At 33.9% G+C, this 21,868-nt stretch overlaps 2 protein-coding genes across 3 annotated transcripts; one reads left to right on the top strand and one right to left on the bottom strand.

The window, feature by feature from the left end:
• The first annotated feature begins 465 nt into the window (after window positions 1-465).
• Window positions 466-14,925, top strand: LOC107366951 (uncharacterized). Its single transcript, XM_015934594.3, has 8 exons — window positions 466-618; window positions 951-1,001; window positions 2,112-2,266; window positions 2,356-3,856; window positions 3,949-4,741; window positions 4,920-11,754; window positions 11,833-14,158; window positions 14,262-14,925. Exons 1-8 carry the CDS (start codon window positions 558-560, stop codon window positions 14,588-14,590), a joined length of 12,051 nt encoding a protein of 4,016 aa, XP_015790080.2. The 5' UTR covers window positions 466-557; the 3' UTR covers window positions 14,591-14,925.
• A 182-nt stretch (window positions 14,926-15,107) lies between these two features.
• On the bottom strand, window positions 15,108-17,480 carry LOC107367130 (uncharacterized). Of its 2 annotated transcripts, none has more exons than XM_089268906.1 (6): window positions 17,153-17,480; window positions 16,583-16,642; window positions 16,420-16,514; window positions 16,024-16,331; window positions 15,737-15,947; window positions 15,108-15,665 (listed from the first exon to the last, which is right to left on the bottom strand). In XM_089268906.1, the coding sequence occupies exons 1-6, from the start codon at window positions 17,238-17,240 to the stop codon at window positions 15,276-15,278; spliced, it is 1,152 nt and encodes a 383-aa protein (XP_089125032.1). In that variant the 5' UTR covers window positions 17,241-17,480; the 3' UTR covers window positions 15,108-15,275. The 2 variants fall into 2 exon arrangements, with proteins under 2 accessions (XP_089125032.1, XP_089125033.1); XM_089268907.1 differs by having other exon boundaries at window positions 16,583-16,705; window positions 17,153-17,288.
• Window positions 17,481-21,868: the final 4,388 nt, after the last annotated feature.

The raw sequence follows: 21,868 nt of genomic DNA, 5'->3' as shown, positions 1-21,868 counted from the left end.
CCGCACTTCGTTACCTTGACAGCGTATTTTATAAACATGTTTACATTTTTAAGTTTGATTTAATTTACAGTGCAACAACAACTTAGCCATTGTGTTTATCATTTAATTACAATTTGTTAACAAAACTGTTAACCAGTCATGATACCATCAGATTTGCAATTTTTTATTTCTTCATTCTTATCCTCTTAACTCTCTTTGAAAAGTTAACTCTTATTAGATCGATGAACGACCCTTTCAAGACTTGAGATGAGAAGCAACTAGAAGGAAGACGCCGATGAAGCCGATCAAGAAGAGGATTCTGATGGAGAAGAGGAAACCTAAGAATAAGACACATGTAAAGAAGATGATATGATAAGGAAAAAGTTGGAGGTGAAATTATAATTACGAGATGAAGGAGGAGGAAGATGATTGAAAATGATTATCAGTGTTATCTTTCAAGAAGGTGAAGCGACAGAGAGTCTAAGAAGAGAGGAAGAGACCAGAAGATGGTGAAAATTGATTGACTATAAATTGCGAAGCAAAATTAGCGATCATTAACTCTGAGAGTCTTGATCAAAATGGATCTCAGGTTAGGATATATTTTACTTTTTATTTACTGTGTTCAAACAGTTACACCAGGTTTGTAAATTTCTTTAGTTTCAACCGGCGATCGTAAATTGTCCCCAGTTTAATAGTTCAATACAAGACCACAAAAGTTTTGCATCAACAACAGCATAATTTAATCAAAATTTTATTTCAATATTACCCAGTGACTCTTTTTATCACGAGATTATCCCTTTAACCATTGAAATTTCACCAAAATTTCAATATATTTTTGTGCATTTGTTGGTGCAAACCTCTTGTTTAGTATTGAAATGTTTCTTCCAATTTCTCTATAATCGACATATTCATCGATCTAACATTTTTTAATTTGTTTTCTCTCTGTTCATTGTGTGAATCAACATCTACAGCAAGATTACCTCTCACCAAGTCTGGACAACAATGCTCTCTCCAATGTACAGGTAAGATTCATATTTTTTTAATATTTATTCACTAATATCAGTGTTTAGTTTTGCATTTATAAGCTAGAATTGAAATCTTAAGCTAAAAATTAATGTTAAACTGATTGTATTGGTAAGAAAATAGTGATATTATTAGATTGAAATTTGCGTTGATTGACTTTCACTTTCAGTGTCACTTGAACAACAAAGAAAAATATTATGTTACTAATTGCTATTCTCTCATTACCAAACACCTATTAGATTAAGAGCTTCTTTTGATAATAATTTGCAATCGAATCAGAAAAATTGACTATATTAATGAATACAGTAGTAGTTAAAGTAATAGTGTTATGATCGACATGCTTCGGGTGAACTTTGAACTAATTATTATATATTTTCAAGTGTTTCAAGATACTTATAACTGTAAGATTCACTGTTGATTATCGCAATTGCTTGATTACTTCTTAATTGTATTCATGAACATTTAGATCAACACTTGAAAGTGAAATAGATCCACTTGAAGTTTACCTTTTCACAATTTGTTTTCTCATTTTGCCTCTCTTGCCTTTAACTTAAATCGATCAATCTTATTGATAATCTGTTAATCAACCCAAAACGTGATTAAATCCATTAAATAAACATACCTTAAAAATATTATTCAATATCCGTTTCCGTATTCAGTAGATTCCAAATGAAATGTTGATTGAATTGATATTGTTATATCAGGATTTATGTTTACAGCCAATTCGTTTTATAAGCAAACCCAATGGAAACAGCCTTGGAAGACAATCAAATTTAATCAATTGAATAGCGGTGAAAAGCACAAATAAATCACTTTACAATTTGTATTAATCTTTGAACTAGACTAACAGCTATCCTTGATTATCCAAAGAAAGGATAATTCAATAAGTTAATGGTTGATTCATTTAGACATAACACTTTAGCTATGATTCAATTTCACAGAATCTCTATTTTAGCGAATTAATCAGATTAAAATGTTAAAATGTTGAGTTGACTTCCAGAATCTATTACCAATGAACTATAAAAGAGATTGCTTTCTATTGCTTTTCAAAAATAAATTACAATCTTGTTAAGAGAAACAGATGATTAATTGTTGATGTCTTTTTACAGAATCCAAAAATTTAAACTATCAACCTGGTAAAACATATATCTACGATTATGTTGGTAAAACTTGGATCAACTCGAACGATGGAACTGAACAGTTGATTGAGGTTAAGGCAAAGGCTCATGTTTCAGTCATTTCCAAATGTGAACTTAGCTTACAGGTAAATTTACTCACTTTTGCTTGAATTTCTTGAGCCTTTTCTGTTAGTTAGTTATTAATTTAAATTGTATTTGTTTTTGTAAATGACAGTTGGAAAATGTTGAACTCACTGGGCTACAATCAGATCATGCCCTGAAACGAGAACTTGAAGATCGTCTCATTGGATTTTCCTATCAAGATGGTTCCATTGCATCTGTCTGTCCATCTCCAGAAGATTCAAATTGGTCGATCAACATTAAAAAGGCAATTATCTCAGCCCTTCAAGTATCTTCAACTCCAAAATCGGGTAAAACAATCGTAACCGAAGTAGATATTTTGGGTGAATGTGAGACAAATTATGAAGCAGTTGCTATTCCATCTTCATCCAATGTCTTGGAATCAATCAAAAAGTTCAAGAACTTGAGAAATTGTAATCAACGACAGGCAAATGTATTTTCACTGTTTCCAACCAAATACTCAACCGATTTAAATTCAGTACAAAATTTACCCATCCTTAACAATGAACACTCATGTTCAATCGAAATCTCCAAGGAATCTATCGTTTCCAGAGTAATTTGCACAGATTCAGCAACATTTATTCCCTTATCCTGGACTAAATCAGTAACTTCAGGCTTTAATTCTGAGTTGACTTTAACTTTAGAAGCTTCAGTTCCAAGCAAACCAGTCAAACCAATCAGCCATTCACATTTATCCAATCGACAGGCATTAACCTTCAAGCATACTCTCAAGGAATCTTGGGCTAATTCAAAAGGTGATGTTGACCAAGTAACCAATCTACTTAAAGATATTTGCAGCTCAGTTGAGAATCAAATTGAGCCCAAAGTTCCTTCTCAATTTGCTGAGCTTGTCTATCATTTACGAAATTTACCTTCATCATCAACATCAAAGCTTTGGTTAGCAATCAAGAGAGGTGATATTTGCCCATCTGTAGCCAAACTGACCGACTTATTCACAGATGCACTTATTATGGATGGAAGCGAAGGTTCACTTAAGATTATCGTTGAATTGATCAACGAGGGTAAAACAGCTCCAGTAACAGTTAACTATTGGTTGACATTATTAGCCTTTGCCAGTTCACCCACCGAAGGTTCAATTAAATCTCTCTTACCATTGATTAAAAACAAGTCACTTCCAAGACAATCAGTACTTGGTGTATCAGCTCTGGTTCACAACTATTGTGCTCTTCCTGATGTTGACTGCAACTCTTCCCCAATTGTCAACGAGGTTACCCGAACTATTGCCTCAAGATTAAGTTACAAATGTTCAGTTTCTCCTGGTGCTGAAGATGATACCATCGTTGCACTCAAAGGTTTAGCCAATATTGCTCCATACCTTTCCAATGGCGAGATCAGGTCGATTCTTGAATGCTCAGTAAACTCAAATTCTCTTCACGTTCGAGTAACAGCAATAGAGACATTACAATCTCTTTCATGTTTGGACTCTGTTGCACCCACAATGATGGATTTGTTCACCTCAACTGAACACGACGCTGAAATTAGAATTGCTGCTTACAAGAATGTCATCGCATGTCCATCAGCATCAAAGATTGAAGCCATTATTTTAACCCTAGAAAATGAACCATCAGTTCAGGGTAAGTGAACAAAATTATTAACAAGTTTTAGCCATTAATCTTGTAAAAATTTGCTAAAATTGCTAATAACTTCCTCTTTTTTTGCATTGCAGTTGGCTCTTATATCGTTTCACACTTGTCCAATATCCAAGAATCATCTGATCCATTGAAAAGTGAAATGAAATTGTACCTGACTGGCATTAAGATCCCATTGAAATCATTCCCTCGAGATATTCGTAAATTTTCACGTTACTATGAGTTGTCTCAACACTTTTCAAAAATAAACTTGGGTGCTGTTATTGAATCTGATGTTATCTTTGATGGTTCCTATATTCCTCGATCAATCAAGGCCAATTTATCGATTCCCATGTTTGGTTCTTCCGTCAACTTGGCTGAAGTAGGTTTCCGTCAAAAAGGATTGGAAAGCTCAATAGAAGGTCTCTTTGGACCATCTGGATCTTTGAATGGTAAAAACTGGAAAGAAATTCTAGAATCATTAGCATCTCTACTTATCAATGAGAATGATCCAAATGAAATTGAAGCCAATCGTTATCGATTAGCCCGTCGATCTGTCCAAGACATTTTCAGGCCTATTAAATTGGAATCTTTGGTTAAAAAAGCAACCATCACATCCGCTCCAGTTGAAGGATCCATGTACCTAAAAGTAGACGGTAAAACAATTATCTACTTGTCAGTAAATGATATCAAAAAGGAATCATACAAATCAATGTTTGAATCAAAACTTGAGAATGTAGTGAAATCATCCAAATACGATCGAGCTTTTAGCTTCATGGTTTTGGACTCAATTCATCAATTCCCTGGTATCAACGGTTTTCCAATTAAACTCGACATCAACTCAACTGCTATATTTGGATACAAGCAAACTGGTAAAACATTTTACCCAAGGTAAGCTTATAATTACTAACGATAAAGTATAAAGCTTGTCAACTCAAAAATTCAAACTTTATACTTTTAATGAAAAAGTGTAAATATATTGTGTCACTATGTTAGTGCTAATCATGTTATCATCATAAATTATAAAATCTGTGATTAAATTTTTATTAAATTCTTTTTCTATTTTTAGTTTTGCCTCTGAATTGTCAGTTAAAGTTGGTTTTGATGCTCGAACCTCACAACCTGGACTAAAATGGAAAACTATTGTCAGTTCCGCTCCTGCTTTATCAGCTGAAATCGAATATAAAAACCAGATTCCTACTAAAGTAACATTCTCATTACCTGAAGACTCACTAACTCTTTTCCATTATCAAAGCGATTTGATCTCAGTGTCTACTGATGGTTCAGAAAAGTCTATCCAGGCTCCATATTCCCGTCACCATGAAGGCTGCACAAAAAGCTTCACCAAACCCTTTGGAATCGAGCTTTGTGGTGCCCTATCTGTCCCTAAACCTTTGTTTACTTTATCATCTCCATTCATTCCATTCAATGGGCCAATCAATTTCGATATTGTCCTTCGAAAAACTGATGTAACCATGAAAGGTTGGACTTTCTTCTACCAAGTTCCCAGCGAGAATGAGATTGAAACTAGAGTTTACTCAATCGGCTTTTTAACACCTGAATCGACCATTAACCGCCAATTCTCAGCTGATTTGTCTATCTTTAACACCATTGATGACCTTTCCAAGGAAATTAAAGTAAAACTTGTAACTCCTTACAAACGTATGGATGCTTTCATTGGTCGTAAGATTGATGACAAATCTATCCTAGTTCGTGGGGAAATCAGTATTGATTCCAAAAAAGACTATTCGGCAATGGTTAAACTAGACAAGTATGATGTTGGTCGAGATTTAATTTATCAAGGAGAAGCTCAAGTCCAATTATCTGCTTCTTCATCTCCTTACAACATCAAGAGTACAATAATGGTGAAAGAAGATAACACAATTGTCTTTGATTTAAAACCAAAACAAGGTGTTGCTTTTATTAATGGTACTTTAGGACTGGCTCCACCTCGTTTCGATATTGATGGTAACTTGCGTTACATCGTATTCCGTTTGAGCAATACCGTTACTAATGAAAAATCAAGTTTAAGGAATAACTTCCATCTTTCTTACCGTCATCATTCGTCTAACAAATTTGAATCATTTACTTTGGCAAGCTCACTCAAAACATCTTTGTCTGGAACTATTCACAAATTTATCACCAAAGTTGAAGGATCTGCTACTAAATGGCCAAAGAACAGCTTCCTTGCTACCTGGGAATCATCTTATGCTCCATGGGAATTGATTGAAAACGATTTTACATTTGAAATCGGTAAAAAAGCTAAAGGTTATGCATCAAAATCAAAAATAACTCAAATTTCTCGATTCAATGGATTAACTGGTGATTATTCAGATGTCTACGCCCGAAATACTTTAACTATTGATGTTGCTGGATTTTATTACAAAGCTGGTTTAATCGGTAGCAAACAAATGTCAAGCTCATCTTCAAAAGCCAAGATTGAATTTACCGGAGGAAACCGAATGTCTGGAGATTCACAAAAGGTCACATTTTCTTATGGAATTGAACTCGAACCACTTTTAAGATTCTCATCTTCTGCATTGATCCGCTTGGGACCAATCTCAGTCGATTATGTTGATTCAGTTTCAGAGCGAAGCAAAGGTAAATATTCTGGTTCCAGTGAACTTATGGTTTCTCGTTCAACTTTCTGGACTTTGAATTACAACTACTCAGTAGGAGATGATAATAGGCTTAGAATGTCCCGAAATTTGGAAATGTCTGTTAGCCTTCCAAGATATGGTATTGATTTCATTCAAGAAGGATCATTTGATCTGAATAATGATGAATTATCAATCACATCGTTCGGTGCAAGCAAACAATCTAAACTCTGGTCAATTAACAGTAAAATCAGTCAAACAGCACAATCAATTGTTAAAGTCAATATCCACCGTCTTGCAGAACTAGAATTAGACCTTTTACCTTATGCCCCTAATCGATTGGGTTCCCTTAAATTGGTCGTTGGAGATTATACAAGCATGAACAGATTCGCTTTGTACCCAAGCAGTTTTTCATTGGACTCTGAGTTACAATCTAAATCCTCCTTGGTTTACCAAATTTCTGGTCATTACAAATCAATTAACAAATGGTCTACAACAATCATAACTAGTCCAGTGGTAGTTAACCTCGTTTTGAATCCCCAAAATGGAAAATTTGATGTCAAACTAACCAACCAACAAATCCATCATTTGATTTCATTTTCAAATGAACCAGCAACCTTTTCATTATCGAGTGAAACCAAGAAAAAATCTAAACAACTGATGACATTGAAGGCTGATTACCAACGAGCAGGAGCATTTATTGTTGAATTTGCATCAAAACCTATTGAATTCCATTCAGAAGCCAACTTCAAGTCAGCCAATCGATTTGAAATTGAATCAGTTCTTAATTTGAAGAGTTACTCTCAAATTTTCACCATTGAAGGATCAAAAGTGAACAAAGATGTCAAGCTAAACCTTTCACAACGTGGCGCTTTCACAATCAAATTATATCTAGAGTCAATGGAAAATCTTAAATTGAATTTTGATCTCAACGACTGTGGAACAACTGCCGTTGAACTAACCAACAAGCCTGAATTGAAAGCTTTTGCACTTAACTGTAACTATCCATCATCAGGATGGGAACAGTCCACTTTGATTCAACATGCACCAGAAGTAACAACAATCTTCTCAAGCACACAAAGATCTTCTCAAAGGCTTTTATTAGTTAATGGACGCATATCAGACGATAAAACAGCTCTTGATGTTAAATATGGTGACAAAGATTCTTTCTACGCTGAATGGTTATCTTCGAAGAGCGTAGGTTCTACTAAGTTAGCCTTAGGTCAATATTTATTGAACCATGATTCTTCCATTTCATTTGAATCAAACAAGCTGGCCTTCTCCTCACTTACCACAAAATCAAACAAACAATTGCTTAAAATCAACTTAGATTCTGATCTATCATCTGCTCTTGAACTTACCATGTCTTCTTTGAATGACCATTCAATCAAATTATCTTATGCAGATTCTAAAGCTTTAAATATTGAATTTGGGCTTAATTCTCGATCTTACTCTATTATCCATTCATCCAAATTCAATTATCCATATGCTCTTGATAGATTTGATTTTAAATCAGTCACTTCATCCAAAGGAGTTGATTTGCTTACAATCAAGGCTACATCAGCTCGCCAAGCTCCAACAATTCTTGAAATTTACAGCAAACAAGTTACTGGAACTATCCAATTCGAATCATCATACAGTGAGAAAAGATATGCTTTGAAAATGATTAAACCATTGGCTGTCGAAACTGAATTTAATTACAAACCTCGATCGTCTCAATACTCTTTATACAGTGTTGTTAAGAAAGTTTCTTCTGGAGAACAACTGTTTGAGATTGACGCTAAAATTCAACCTAATAGTAAATCTTCAATCGATGTCAATGTAATTCCAATGAAAGGTCGTTTAACATATTCTCACTTGTCATCTCTTGAATTGACTTTTGACAATGGAGCCGGTTACAATCATCTGACAACAATCAATGTTGACTCTAGAACTTCCAATGTTGACTTTAAATCGTCAAGTTCATCCAAAGGATCAATTGTCTATCAGGTTGATGCATTCTTGGATCTTGAAGAAAGAATTAATCTTAAGGTTATCAAAAATCCATGGGATGGTTCCATTGAAATCAATGTCGCTAATGCAATGTTGACTGCTTCTCTGGTTAACCAAGCCAAATCTTTAGTTCATTCAACCAAAGCATCATTCGCTGCAAACTCGTTCACTTTGACTTCGGACACAAAAAAATCTGAACGTAATCTATTTTCTTTGGATTGCCTGTTATCAACAAACTCTAAATCTGAAATTAAAGTATCCAGCTCTTCATGGAGTTCAACATCAATTTTGAATACCATTGGATCGTCATACAGCTTCCAATTTAATCTGAAAAGGCCTTCAATTTCTTCTGATTACAATACCAAAATAGTCTTTGATAAACGATCATCAACTTTAAAGATGGCTTCTTACAGTCAACGTAAAGGCGTAAAATCAACAATCGAAAGTGAAATCAGTAGATCAAATAAGAGCTGGTTCAAATATGCATCACCGAAGAATGGTCGAATTGATTGGGAAGTCAGTCCATTTGGATCAACCAAAATTTCTAAAATCAGTGTAGACTGGAAACCCTCTTCATTCATTCACAACAGTGAAGTCAAATACGACTCACAAGGGTTAAAAGTTAAATCAACTTCCTCTCAGTTTGCTCATGCATTGTACACTTTCAACGGTGAAATTGGAAAAATCAATGGACAATTGTCACGAATCGAGTTGAATTTCGACGCAGATTCTTCAAGTTATCGACACGCTTCTTCATACTCCTGGACCAAAGACGTACTGAATCTACAGTCAAAATCAACTGTTAATAGAGAAACTCTGTGGGACTTCAAAGGAGTTTTCCCATTGAATGCACAACAAACAACATCCATCGACTTAGACTCTCCTCAAGTTTTGGGAAAAGTCACATTTGATCCAGATTCAGGAAAATTCATTATCGAAGCTTATCTCAGACAGAGCCAACGAAAAATTATTTTAACAACAAATTATGGTTTCACAATCGATAGTCCATTCAGCTTTGATCTAAATTGGGATGCTGATCGTAATAATGATGCTCGAATCTATGTCACAAAGAACCGTGGATCAACTGACTCTTCAAGAAGAGATATTTTAACAATTGGATATGGTTCTGAAATTAAAGCCATGCTTACTGTCGAATTGGGATCTGAAGCATTAGTTGGACCTCATTACATCTCAATGTCTCTCGATCTTCCAAATGCACCTTCAAGATCATTATCATTCAATCACGAAATGACATCTAATAAAGTTAATTGTGCCATTCGATTCCACGAAGATAATCAAGTTGTTCACCAATTGGTTCACGAAATGACTATGGAATCTAAATCATTCAATCTGGAGATCGGAACAAAATCAAGAAATCCAACGTTCGATGGACTCCATTTATCTTACAAATGCAGTCACGCCGCCAACTCAATCGCTAGTGAACTTAAAATCCAACCTTCATCAGGTTCACCTTATTCAATCAAGTTGAACGCTGAGTTCCCCGTTTCGCGATCCGAGAAATCACTTGTTGCAAAAATTTTGGCAAAAACCCCCATAAACAATTATCGTCATCAAGGGTTAACAATCAACTTTAATTTGAAAAACGACCTTTCACAATCAAATGTTAATATCAAATACTCTAAGGAATCAAGTGAATCAGCTGCTTTTACGGCTAACTACATGTTGAAATCATCTGGTGGTTCAGTTTCATTATCACTTGATGGTTCACTGGCTGGAGTCTATGATGGTTCAAATTTGAAGGGTCAATTTGATAACAGGTCAAACAAAAAGTCACTATCACTAGAGTCAAATATTTTAACAGTAGGTGAACTTAATTTGGTAGCTACTAACCAACGCGGTGCAGTCGAAGGTCAAGTTACTTTGTCATCACCAAAATCGTCTCGTTACACTTTTGCATTGAAAACTAACACCCAAACATTACTAGGAAGCTCTCATGAAGTTACTTTAACTCAAGATAATCTCGAGCTGTTTGATTCCAAATTATCCCTTGATTATGGTAAACCTTTACTCGGCAAGATTAGTGTTACTTCCAAAGGATCTGAATTGTTGCGTTTTGAAGTCAATCGTTATGATGTTTCAAATGAAGAGAGTAAATTTATTGCTGATTACTTTGGACCAAAAGGGCCTTTAAAGGTTAATCTAAATTTATTGCTAGCTTCAACTCAATCACGAGTTGATCTTCAAGTATGTCCATCCAGTCAGTGTTACAACTTAAAACTGACCGATTCATTGAACCAATGGGGACGCGAATCAGCAATCTCTTACCGAAATGGAGCTTATTCAAAAGTTTACCGAGCTTCATATGTATTAAAATCTGAGAAAAATATATTCATTGCTTCTGGATCAATCAATTTGAATGGAATTGATTTTGGTGGTGAAATGGTTTCATCTTCATCAAATTCAATCGGTAAAATTAATTTGGGCCAAAGAGTAATTGAAGCTCGTTTCTATCAATATCCATCAAAGATTATGATCGAGTTTCTTGCTGACGCCAGACGAGAACCTGGTTCAAAAGTAACCCTGGAAATCGATGGAACTTATGAATCTGTTCCTTCTAGAAGTTTAATTAATGTTGATTATAAAATCCGATTGGGCTCACCTTCTCTATACCGACCAATTTCAATTACCTTTTTATTGAAAAGAAACCCAGCTGATAAGAAACGACCATTCGACTCCAAAATTGTCTTCGATTTGGGAAAATCTGAATCACAATCATTGGTTATTGAGAGTTATCTTGAAAATGTTTCTGGCAAATCAAACAATCAAACGGTTGCCTTGAAAGTTTATCAACCAAATGCTAAATTGAATGTTGCAGTTAAAGGTCATTTTGCCTCTACCAACACCAAATTATCAACTGGCCTTACATGGTCTTGGACTGATGATTACTCACGATCACAACAAGTATTCAATTTATTTGCAATAAACTCGGAAACCAAAGAAATCTCTTTTATAACCCATGGAGGTTCCAATGATATCTCAGGCCGAGCTCAATACCAAACCAGTGATCAATCTATTGACTTGATTGGTGAAATGTCTGTTAATGGTGTAAAAAATGAAGGAAAATTAAGTGGTTCATTGGAAGGTAATTGTGCTTTCGCAAAGGCTTTCTCAGGAAACAATTTGAAAAGAAAAATCGAAGCTTGTCTTGAACCTTATAGACTTGTAAGGATCAACAGTCAACGGTTTGTTTACGGTTCTTCTCCTTCGACTGACCTTTCCCTGATTTTATCTCAGAGAAACGGTAAAGTCTTGAAAGCCATGGTAAATATCGACCCTAATTACTCACAACAATTGGTAAGTTATTAAAAAAATCAACATATCATTATCTCCATAGTGTATGAGAAAATTTTCATCGATTGTTTAATTTTTCAGGAATCAATTACCTGGCCATCGCTTAATTTACGAAAGTCACAATGGAATGGATTACCATCAACAATGACTGTTAATTGGCAAATTTTCTCTGACATCTATCAACCTATGGGACAATCAATTATGGAAGAATCATTCGAGTTCGTCGGTGAATTGGATCAACATACTTTACCAGTCAGATCATTTTTCTCGGAATATGTATCTTTACCATCTATCAGTCTTCCAACAATCAACTTCTATCCATTAGTTGACCGATTATCTGCTTGGGCTGATGAAATGACTACTAAGGCTGCTGTTCAATTGAAGTCTGTCTGTCGCTACAAATCATCATGCTACCGAATCGCTCATGCTTATGAACGTTATGGAATGGATGGCTTAACCCGAATTGCTTCTGATAACTGGCGAGTTTACAAGATTTCACTCAAAAACTGGTTCCAAAATATAACCTCCAAAGTATTAAGAGCATCTGACGATATGTATGAATCAATTTTATCCTACTTTAACAATCTATCATCAAAACTTTGGTCATCTCAATATGGTTCAATTTTAACCAAAAAATTACACCAAATATCTAAATTTCCATGTCGTTTGACCAAATCTATCTCTTCCGGAGTTCAACGATTCTATTCAAATTTAAATAGACGAGTCATGTCAAACCCTGATGTCAGAGCCTTAGTCAACATCATTGTCTCATTATACCGAGAAATTAGCTCTGAATTGGCAAAAATGAATATCAAATCATCTTTGCAATCTTCCGCATCTCAATATCATTACTTATTGTCACCTAGCACTTGGGGTGCATCTGCTCGCTATACAACCTGGAACCCTGCTAAAGGATTCTACGAGGCTGAAATTGTTTCACCAGTTGACATTGGCACAGTTAAATCTACCTTACGATCATCACAAAAATCTGTTTCTGATATTAACGACTCTCTTAATAGTCTAAAGGCATCTCTTTGGGCTGAATTGACACCACCTTTCAAGTCAACTGCTTTTCTCATTGGCGGACAACATTTCGTAACTTTTGATGGTCGATCATTTGATCTTGGAACTACTGATTGCTCATATCTATTGGCTAGAGATTTTGTTAACAGCAACTTCTCTGTCATTGTTAGATACCATGGTGGAAACAAAAAATCTTTCCTAATTACTCTAGGCGAGGAACAAGTTATCGAAATCAATCCATCAGAAAAGCGAGTTAAGCTTGGTAGAAATATAGTCGAACTTCCAGTTATTCAAGGTTCACTGTCAATCCTTCGACACCATCAAACTATTGTCTTAGAAGATTCATCAAATGGGTTAACTTTCAAATGCTTCCTTAGTCGGGATCTTTGTTCATTAACTGTTTCTGGCTGGTATTTTGGTCGAACCAAGGGTCTTTTTGGTACTTATGATTATGAACCATCAAATGATTACCTCCTTCCAGACGGACGACAAGCAGCTAACCCAAATGACCTTGCCTCTGGCTGGGAAGTCGAGGGTTCATGTGCCAACCCATCTGGAGTACCAATACAAAGTGAAGAAATTCGTCGATCAAGTAAAGCATACAGATTATGCGAAAAAACATTCAGTTCATCCGAATCACCTTTAGCCGAAGGTTTTCAATATGTTTCACCAGACTTTTACTTTTTAATGTGTCGTCGTCATATGGCTGCAACTAAAGGACAAGATAGACCCGAAAAGGCTCTTTGCAATATTGCTGGAGCTTATGTTGAGCAGGTTAGAGCAAATGGATTTGAATTATCAATGCCTTTAGCTTGTTTGACCTGTGAAGCTGGCCAGGAATTTGGAAGTCGATATGTAGCCTCACCAACCCGATCATCGTCCAGAGCTGATGTAGTTTTTATCATCGAGGAGAGACCATGCAATGCTAAACTGATTAATGATTTGCCCAACTTGGCTCGTAATATGCACAAGGAACTTGAACAATCTGGTCTTAAAGATCCCAGATTTGGAGTTGTTGCTTTTGGTGGTCCTGCAGTAAACACTCGTGAAGCCCATGGTCACACTGCTCGTGGTGAATTATTATTCCCATACCAAGATATCGCTATGGCTACCAAACGAATGGAATTAGCTCCAATTGATTCATATGATGCTAATTACACTGATGCTTTGAGTGCAATTGTCTTAGCTTCACAATATCCTTTCAGAAAAGCTGCATCCAAAAATCTTGTCCTTTTATCTTGTCGAGCTTGCGATGAACGAACATCCAGATTCGATTACAATGACATTCAACATCTTCTCTTATCTGAAGGAATAACTCTTCACGTTGTCTCTAATCAACGATTCAGCACTAAACGAGCTACATCAAAAACTCGAGAAATTTTGGGTAAATATCAGTACTATTTGTAAATTAATTTTTTATTTAACCTTTAAACTTATTCAAAACTAATATTTTTTTCATTTTCCTTTTGTATCATTTTTAATTTTAGGTATTGATAGACGTTCAGTTCAACGTGCAAGTGATATTAGAGCAAATGAAGTTTCCGATGAACGGGTTTATCTCCGGGATTCAATTACTGTTCCAAAAGATGTCTGCATTTCTTTGGCCCACCTCAGCAATGGCTCTTTCTACCCAAGCCCATTGGTAACCTCTCTTGACCATCGACTAGAGAAACTTTGGTCTCTTGGATTAGCTCGTCGTTTAGCATCAACAGCAGACCCAAGTCCATGTCAACACTGTGACTGTGTTCCTGACAGCGATCTTCTTCATTCTAAAATCCTTTGCCGTCCATGCAGACCCTTAAAACCCGTTTACTAAGAAAAACGAGTGGAAATAACTACAAAAAAATTGCATTTCTTTTTCTATTAACACTTGTTTCTTTTCAAAAAATTTCATTTCAACTCATTTCTTTTCCCTATTCTTAATTTTAATGAAAACCCCTTCCCTTAAAATTTAAACATCCAAAATACAACTATCCACAAAAAAACAATCATAATGCAAACTTTTGTCATTTTTTCTAACCCTGCCCTTTTTATATTAGAGTCAACATATCCAATTCGTTGAAATCACCTTTAGCCATTTATATTTGTTCAAAAAAAAATTCTACTGTAATTAAGCTAAAATTATTAGCTAATAAAACCCTTTCCAATCATTGGTTTGTTTTTTCTAATTCATTTCTATTTTCCATCGTGTTCATTTCAATAGGTATCCGTCTGCAATGTAGTCTTTTAGAGATTTCATTAACATTGTTGAAAATTTTCTTCTGCTAATCATGCAAATATTTTTAACAAATGACTAACCAAAAAAATTCAACAAGGTATCAGATGTGTTCTTATTATAATATAAAATTTCTTTAATATATTAAATCATGATTGGGTGAGTCCGACACATAAAATGGACATAAATTTTCAATAAAATCACTTCAATTTTGTTGCGTAAAAGACTGTATATTGTATACAATAATATCTAGTTATCAAATTAATGAGACTCAATGGAATGGCAATCAATTTTCGTCCTTAGGATCCATCAATAGAGGCAGTTGATAAAAAGATTTAAGAAAACAATGTTTCATGAAATCAAATCCTTGACAAACTCTTTCTTGTTGTGTCGATAGATGAGACCAATCACCTGTTATTCGTTGGCCTGGTTTGTGATAAAATGAAAGTGAACGATTATTCCGCATACAATATCGATTAATATAATCAGCGGATCTCTGCGTTACCCCAAATGATTCTCGCACGTCCAGTAATATCAGGTTTGGCAATATTTGAATCAACTCTTCTATATGAATATCTTTAATTTTATCGTTCTCTCTCAGAGCAAGGTGTTTTAAATTTGGAAATTTGGATAGAAATTTCTTCAGAAAGATCCAATCTTGTTCACAGCCAGGCATCTGAATCGAATTGAAAGAAAGAAGGAAATAACTGAAGAGATTAATAAATAATTATAAAACTGGTTTCTTACATAACAAATGACCAAATCTTGGACGGTCGAGTTTATAATGGATTCGTTCAAAAAATCTTGGTTAGAGTCAATGAAGAAATATGCACTTTTTAAACGTGGACACGAATCGAGTAACTTAAATCCATGGTAAACCTCTGTTTCGTCACAGCACGATGAAAGCACTTCAAGAATCTCGAGATTTTTTAAAACAGGACCTCTGTATTCATAAAGACTACCTGAAATCCAGAGAAAAATGTCACTTAATACGAAGTAAATAAAATTATCAAAAAATGAATGAAAAGGTCTACTTGCCTACGCTATTTTCAATGTGAAGTCTTTTCAATTTAGGAAAGTACTGAGCAAATATAGAGAATGTCGATAGAAAGTAATTCCAGAGATAAAGTTGCTTGATCTCAGATCCATAACCAATTTCAATAAAGCGATCTTCCAAGACACCTGTTGCAAGCATTTCGAGATTTTTACAATGTTTTGTCACAGAAAGATGTTGAGAACTAGCTTCAAATATCAACCCTTTAATCGTTTCAGTACTTTCAATGATTGCCACAGTCTCATTGTGATTCAAAACTTGTTTAAATGGATGCGTAATGTCAAGTATCTAGAAAATAGAAAGTAATATTAATAATAATAAACACAATTAATAAGCAATCATTGAAAATCTATTGGCGTAAATATAGCAAACTCACTTTAAGGTTAGGTAACAATCGAGCTAAATCAGCCTCTTTTAAAACATCGGGTTTATTGAAGTTTATCATCCCCAGGGTTACATTAGATTTTGATGCTTAAAACAAGATAATGAAAAAAATAAAATTAAGATTTAAGAAGCCATCATTCGTATTCGTAACTCACCTGTCAAGTATTTAACTTTGGACAATCTGTAAGTGACCAAATGGCTCCATCTCAAATTCACTAAAAACAGAAAATTCAATGAGATACTGATATTTACTAAGCCATTGTTCAGTTATGATAAAACTATGCAATGAAAAATTATCAAAATTAGCTGCTAATAAATTACAATTGGCTTGAAAAGGCAAAAATTGGTTTATTCAAGTTGATTCAAATTACGCGCTGTAGGTAAAGAAATGACTCAAGTGTTTGTTATGATCCAAATCATCTTTAAATTTAGATCCTATGGTTAATTGAGATTTAAGTTTAAGATTTCCAATTAAATGGCTCGATCTGCAAAATCAAATGTCGAATAATGTCCATTTTTGTTATTTAAGTGACCTTCTTATGCTGTATAATTCAATTCTTAATACATTTGGATATCACAAGAAAATGCCAACAGTGATCAGTTGACAACAAATATCTTTTAATGTAAACTGGCTAAACAGGTGTTGCAATGGATTGAATGGAACCCAAGAAAAGCTCATTGAATAATTGACAATGGTTAAATGTCGGTAAATAAATCATATTTACCTTTGTAACAGTTGATTAGATCCTCTAAGTTGTCCAGAAATATGAAAATGTTGAGTAAACATTCATCTGGCAGGCTATTGATGGGCATTTCAGTATTTTGATAGCAAAACTAAATAAACAAGCTTTTAGTTTTTTTCAAACAATGAATCATAATTTATGTGAAAATTTTTCATTAAATAATGAATTGCTAGTTCAATGTATCTCAGAAACTTGTTAAACAAGGGAAACTTGAGAAGAAAAAGTAAGCAGATTGATAACAAGTTTTCATGGCTGATTCAAGCACTTTTTACAGTTACACTCATCTAATCAATTGATCGAAATGTATCGATCTTTCCTTCACGATTATTGCCTATTTACCTGACTTCTTAACAAATACCCAAAGTGACTTACGGTGGTTTTACATCGGCTTACATTAGCTTACACAATTTGAAGCTTTTGAATGAAGTCCATCAAAAAAAACAGGATTTGTCTGTTTACAAACAACATACAACATTGTATTAGTTAATTCTAACGTTCTTTCACATTAACTTCCAACTCTTGACTAACAGAATAAACATTTTATAATTAAAAAATTATGTTACAAGGGAAGTGTCCTTTGATTGTACGGTCATTTTCAAATTTTCCTGGACTTATATTGTAGAGGACGAAAAATAATTGGACACGTATTTTTGCTTTTGTTTCACTGGTTATTGATGTTTAGGCCCTTAAATGAGGATAATCATTGTACCGTGCTTCCGCGCCTTCTAGCACTGGGCTTAATTATGCAAAATTTCACTTCTAAACCACTGTTGACCCTCATAGATTTGCACTGTGACTTAAAAATGATTAAAAAAAGCAAGAATCGAAACAAAAAGATGTATCCAATGATCCAATGTAATGGAAACCGGTTTTAGTTCATTTTTAAGCTACAGTACATAAGTGCGAGTGTCAACAGTGACTTATAAGTGAACCTAAAAGTGTACTTATTTACAAGTCTGGTGCTAGTAAACACGGTAATCTATTAGAGTCACTGAAATGCGATTCACAATTTTCAACAAGATATTTTCATTCTTGTGCTTTTCATTTGTTTTATGTGGACTGCAATGCACTACTATCTTTGCTTAAAATGCCTGAATATCAACTATCACCAGCGTAACATATTCAAAGATAAATGTCTAATTATTTTTCGTCCTCTTCAATATGAACCCCAAAAAAATTTAAACTGTGGACCAAATTAAGTGCAGTTTCTCAATGGTGATAAATATCAGTATCTCAAATACGACCACCAATCCATGATTTGTGGACCAAGCAAGAAACCTAGTCGTAGAGTCGTTCGTATACGTGCTCATTTTGAGTTAGTTTTTGGTATAACAAATAATTAATTTAAACACATTTCGTTAGTTGTCAAGCATAATTTACCGTGAAAGAGGGCGATTGAATAGTTAATGATTTTACACAGGCTAACTGCTTTGATTTATTTGCTGGAAACAGTCGAAATATATTCTTAAATTGTGATTAGCTTAAAAAATAATTGAAAAAGTGAAATCTCATTTAACTGCAGCTACTTAAATGGTCACCAGCGATTATTAATGAAAGCAAAAAAAAGGTAATTTTGGTAAAATAAATACATTTTCACGGTAAATGTTATTACATATATGAAGACTTTATGGTGCTCAAGATGGATTACCTTTTCACCTAATTGAAGCAAGAAGCAAGGAATGAAGGTAAAACATCCGTTTCGGTTTTATGGTACATAATACAGCACATACATATCAAGAGGTAACACACCTAAAAAATGAATGTCTACAATGGACCAGGTAAAAGCAGGATAAACAATAGGCGGTTATAATACAAGCTGAATCATTGTTACAGTGAGATGGTTAACAAAATTGATCTTATAGTTATTGTTAGTGATGCTTTTTGTTTTCAAGTATATTTTCATTTCACAATTGGATAACAATCAAAATGAAAGTTAAAATGGTTCAATTTGGAGGATTAATCAACACAAACAACAGCGATGAAGGTGAAACAAAATGACAAAAGTAAAAGCATTGCTGGCTAATACAATCGCTATATCTCAATGATGGTTGAATTACAATCAACTAATTATGTCACCTTAATATATCTATATAAATAGATGATTGAAATAGCAGCATCATTGTGATTATTATAATACATCCATTGAAAGTATTGAGTGTAAAAAAAGAGATGAACCATTATATCTGTTTATTGAAATACTGATGAGTCTAATGATTTAAAAAAGCTTTACTGTCACTTGAATTGAATACTGAATTTCAATTGAAAACTTGTTTCCCATAACCTCCACCCAAACCATGAAACCAACTAGTTAATAAACCATCTTCTGTATTACAATTAAATTATTAGATTCATCTTTGATTCAGTTTGAGATTCATCTTTCAAAGAGTTGGTTAAATTGAAAGCCTTTTTTGCATTCAAAACTTGAAAGCAATGGTCGTAACATTTAATCAATACAACTTGTCTTTTAAAACCTTAATCAATTGAGAACATTGATTAACTCATTGATTATCATTTAATAAACAATTGATTGTGATTCGAAAGGTTGATGACTTTGATTAAGGTTACCGGTCAACAAGTAATGGTACCATAAACATTAAGGTGAGGTTAGTGAGAAATATTTTCATTCATTTGATCTTTATCCTTGTTTTGTTGAGTTATTTCTTGATACCACATCATTTGCTATTCATATTTAATAAAGAATCATTTGTTGATCAAAAAATTGATGTTATATTATGATTAGATATAAATGGGAAATGGCAACAATTAATTGTATAAGCAAGAAGAAGAAGTAAACAAATAAATGTTTACAATCATCTTAACCATCAAATCAAGGTTTAGTCAGACACTTTTTTGGCTCCTTTTTTCAATCTGACATTTTGTTTCTTTCAATCGTCTAAACATTTTATTTCATCTTCAACAATTGATTAATTGTATTGATTGTCCATGAAAATAATAATCATAAATGTTCACAATAAACACGATTTTAACCATTCTCACCATAAACCATTCATTCATTGATTGGATCAGGCAAGATCATTTAAATCATTACTTGTCATTTTGTTGTGTTGTGGTCTTTTGTGTTGTTTAAATCAACCCTTGAAGAGATGAAGATGAATAGATTCAGTGATAGTAACATCAGTTAATCGTAGGTTGATTGTGAGTAAATCAACTGAATCCATCTTTGCCAAAATAAATGAAGATGACGACGATGATAATGTTGGTTAAATGGTTAAAGTAAATGGTTTCATCAAAAATTTGTGTTACATTTTCATCACAACAAAATTTTCTTGTTATCCTTATTGTGATTATCTTGCTCATAAGGTTCCAGTTAAATGATTTAACAGTTGTCCATCTTGTTAGCCCGGGTCAAGAATCATGTTCACGTTGGCAATGGTGGTGGTGGTCATGGTCATGGTCATGGTGTGTATATTTATACATTCACGTAAATCATGAATATGAAAGGAAGAGAGGTAAAAAAGCATTGAATAAAAAGCAAGATGAAAGGCATAGACCAGGAATAGACTCTCCCAATAATTTTGGATCCTTTCTTAGTAGCCAACTAATGAAGTAACCAGTCTTTTTCATGCCAAAAACTTGCTTCTTCATCCTCATCTTTATCATCTTCTTTCTCCTTCTTTCTTCGTGATTTAGGACTACATATCATCAGCAATTCCTTTGCATCATCTTGTAACCAAAACCAAAATTCCAGTTCAATCTTTTTCCTTCTCTTTTTGGGTCCTTCCTTTCCTCTTCTTCTTTTACCTTTTTTTTATATTTCCTTCTTGTTTCAAGTTTCAACTTTATTCTCACTCAAATCAGGACCGGATTAATCAGATTCTCAACCATCAGGAAGCAAGCATTTTAAACCGTCATCACCATCATTAGAAGTATCAGCATTTCCTTTAGGATATAACGTTCATTGAACTGAACGAGAAAATGTGAAAACCCTTGAAAAGCACAGAATTAAGAGGGAAAACAATTAGAATCACAATTAAGGCCAAATTTTATGCATTTGTTAAAACATTTTTCTTAATAATAAATACCACCCAAGCTTCCCAATAATCAAGTCGCCAATATTTAAAACTTGATTAAGCATCGATTTTCTGATTCAATCAAATATGCTTCCATTCAAAATGATATAACAATTGCTTTTTGATTGATTTGAAGTCTTACTGTTGAAATTTTGATTCAGATTCAAATATGTTTCCTCAAATTTTAGATTGGTTAATTAGGTACGTTTTGTCCAAGCTAAAGATAAGTCAATTTATTTACAATCAAACGTGATTGTATCCACGGATACAAAACACATGTTATAAAGATTGCTATTTGTCAAGTAGTTGATAACAAATCTTAATTGTTATCCTCGATCGATTTAACAAATTTACTAGAGAATGAAATTCGCCTAGTTACAAATCGGGTAAGCATCCCAGTCTCTGTATTACAATATCTGACTTTTTTTCAAATTTTAGGTGGGTAACTCCATTAGTGAGACACTCTGGTTATTCCCTTCTGAATATGTCAACAGCTAACAAGGAACTTTTATTTTTATCGACTTATCCGCACAAAGCTAATATAATGCAATGTATATTTAAGTATTTTCATCGCAATAAAACTCTAAGGATAAGTCTTGATTTTTTTATAAATAAAAATAAATATTCAATTTTGAATTGAACTGAGTTTTGGGTTGCAAATTTTAGG

The sequence above is a fragment of the Tetranychus urticae genome, chromosome 3 (genome assembly GCF_039701765.1).
Source record: "Tetranychus urticae isolate SD_2017Ah chromosome 3, NJAU_TeUrti_SD_1.0, whole genome shotgun sequence".
Taxonomy (NCBI): domain Eukaryota; kingdom Metazoa; phylum Arthropoda; class Arachnida; order Trombidiformes; family Tetranychidae; genus Tetranychus; species Tetranychus urticae.
Note: the sequence above shows the minus strand (reverse complement) of the source record. Positions and strands in the feature narration are given on the sequence as shown.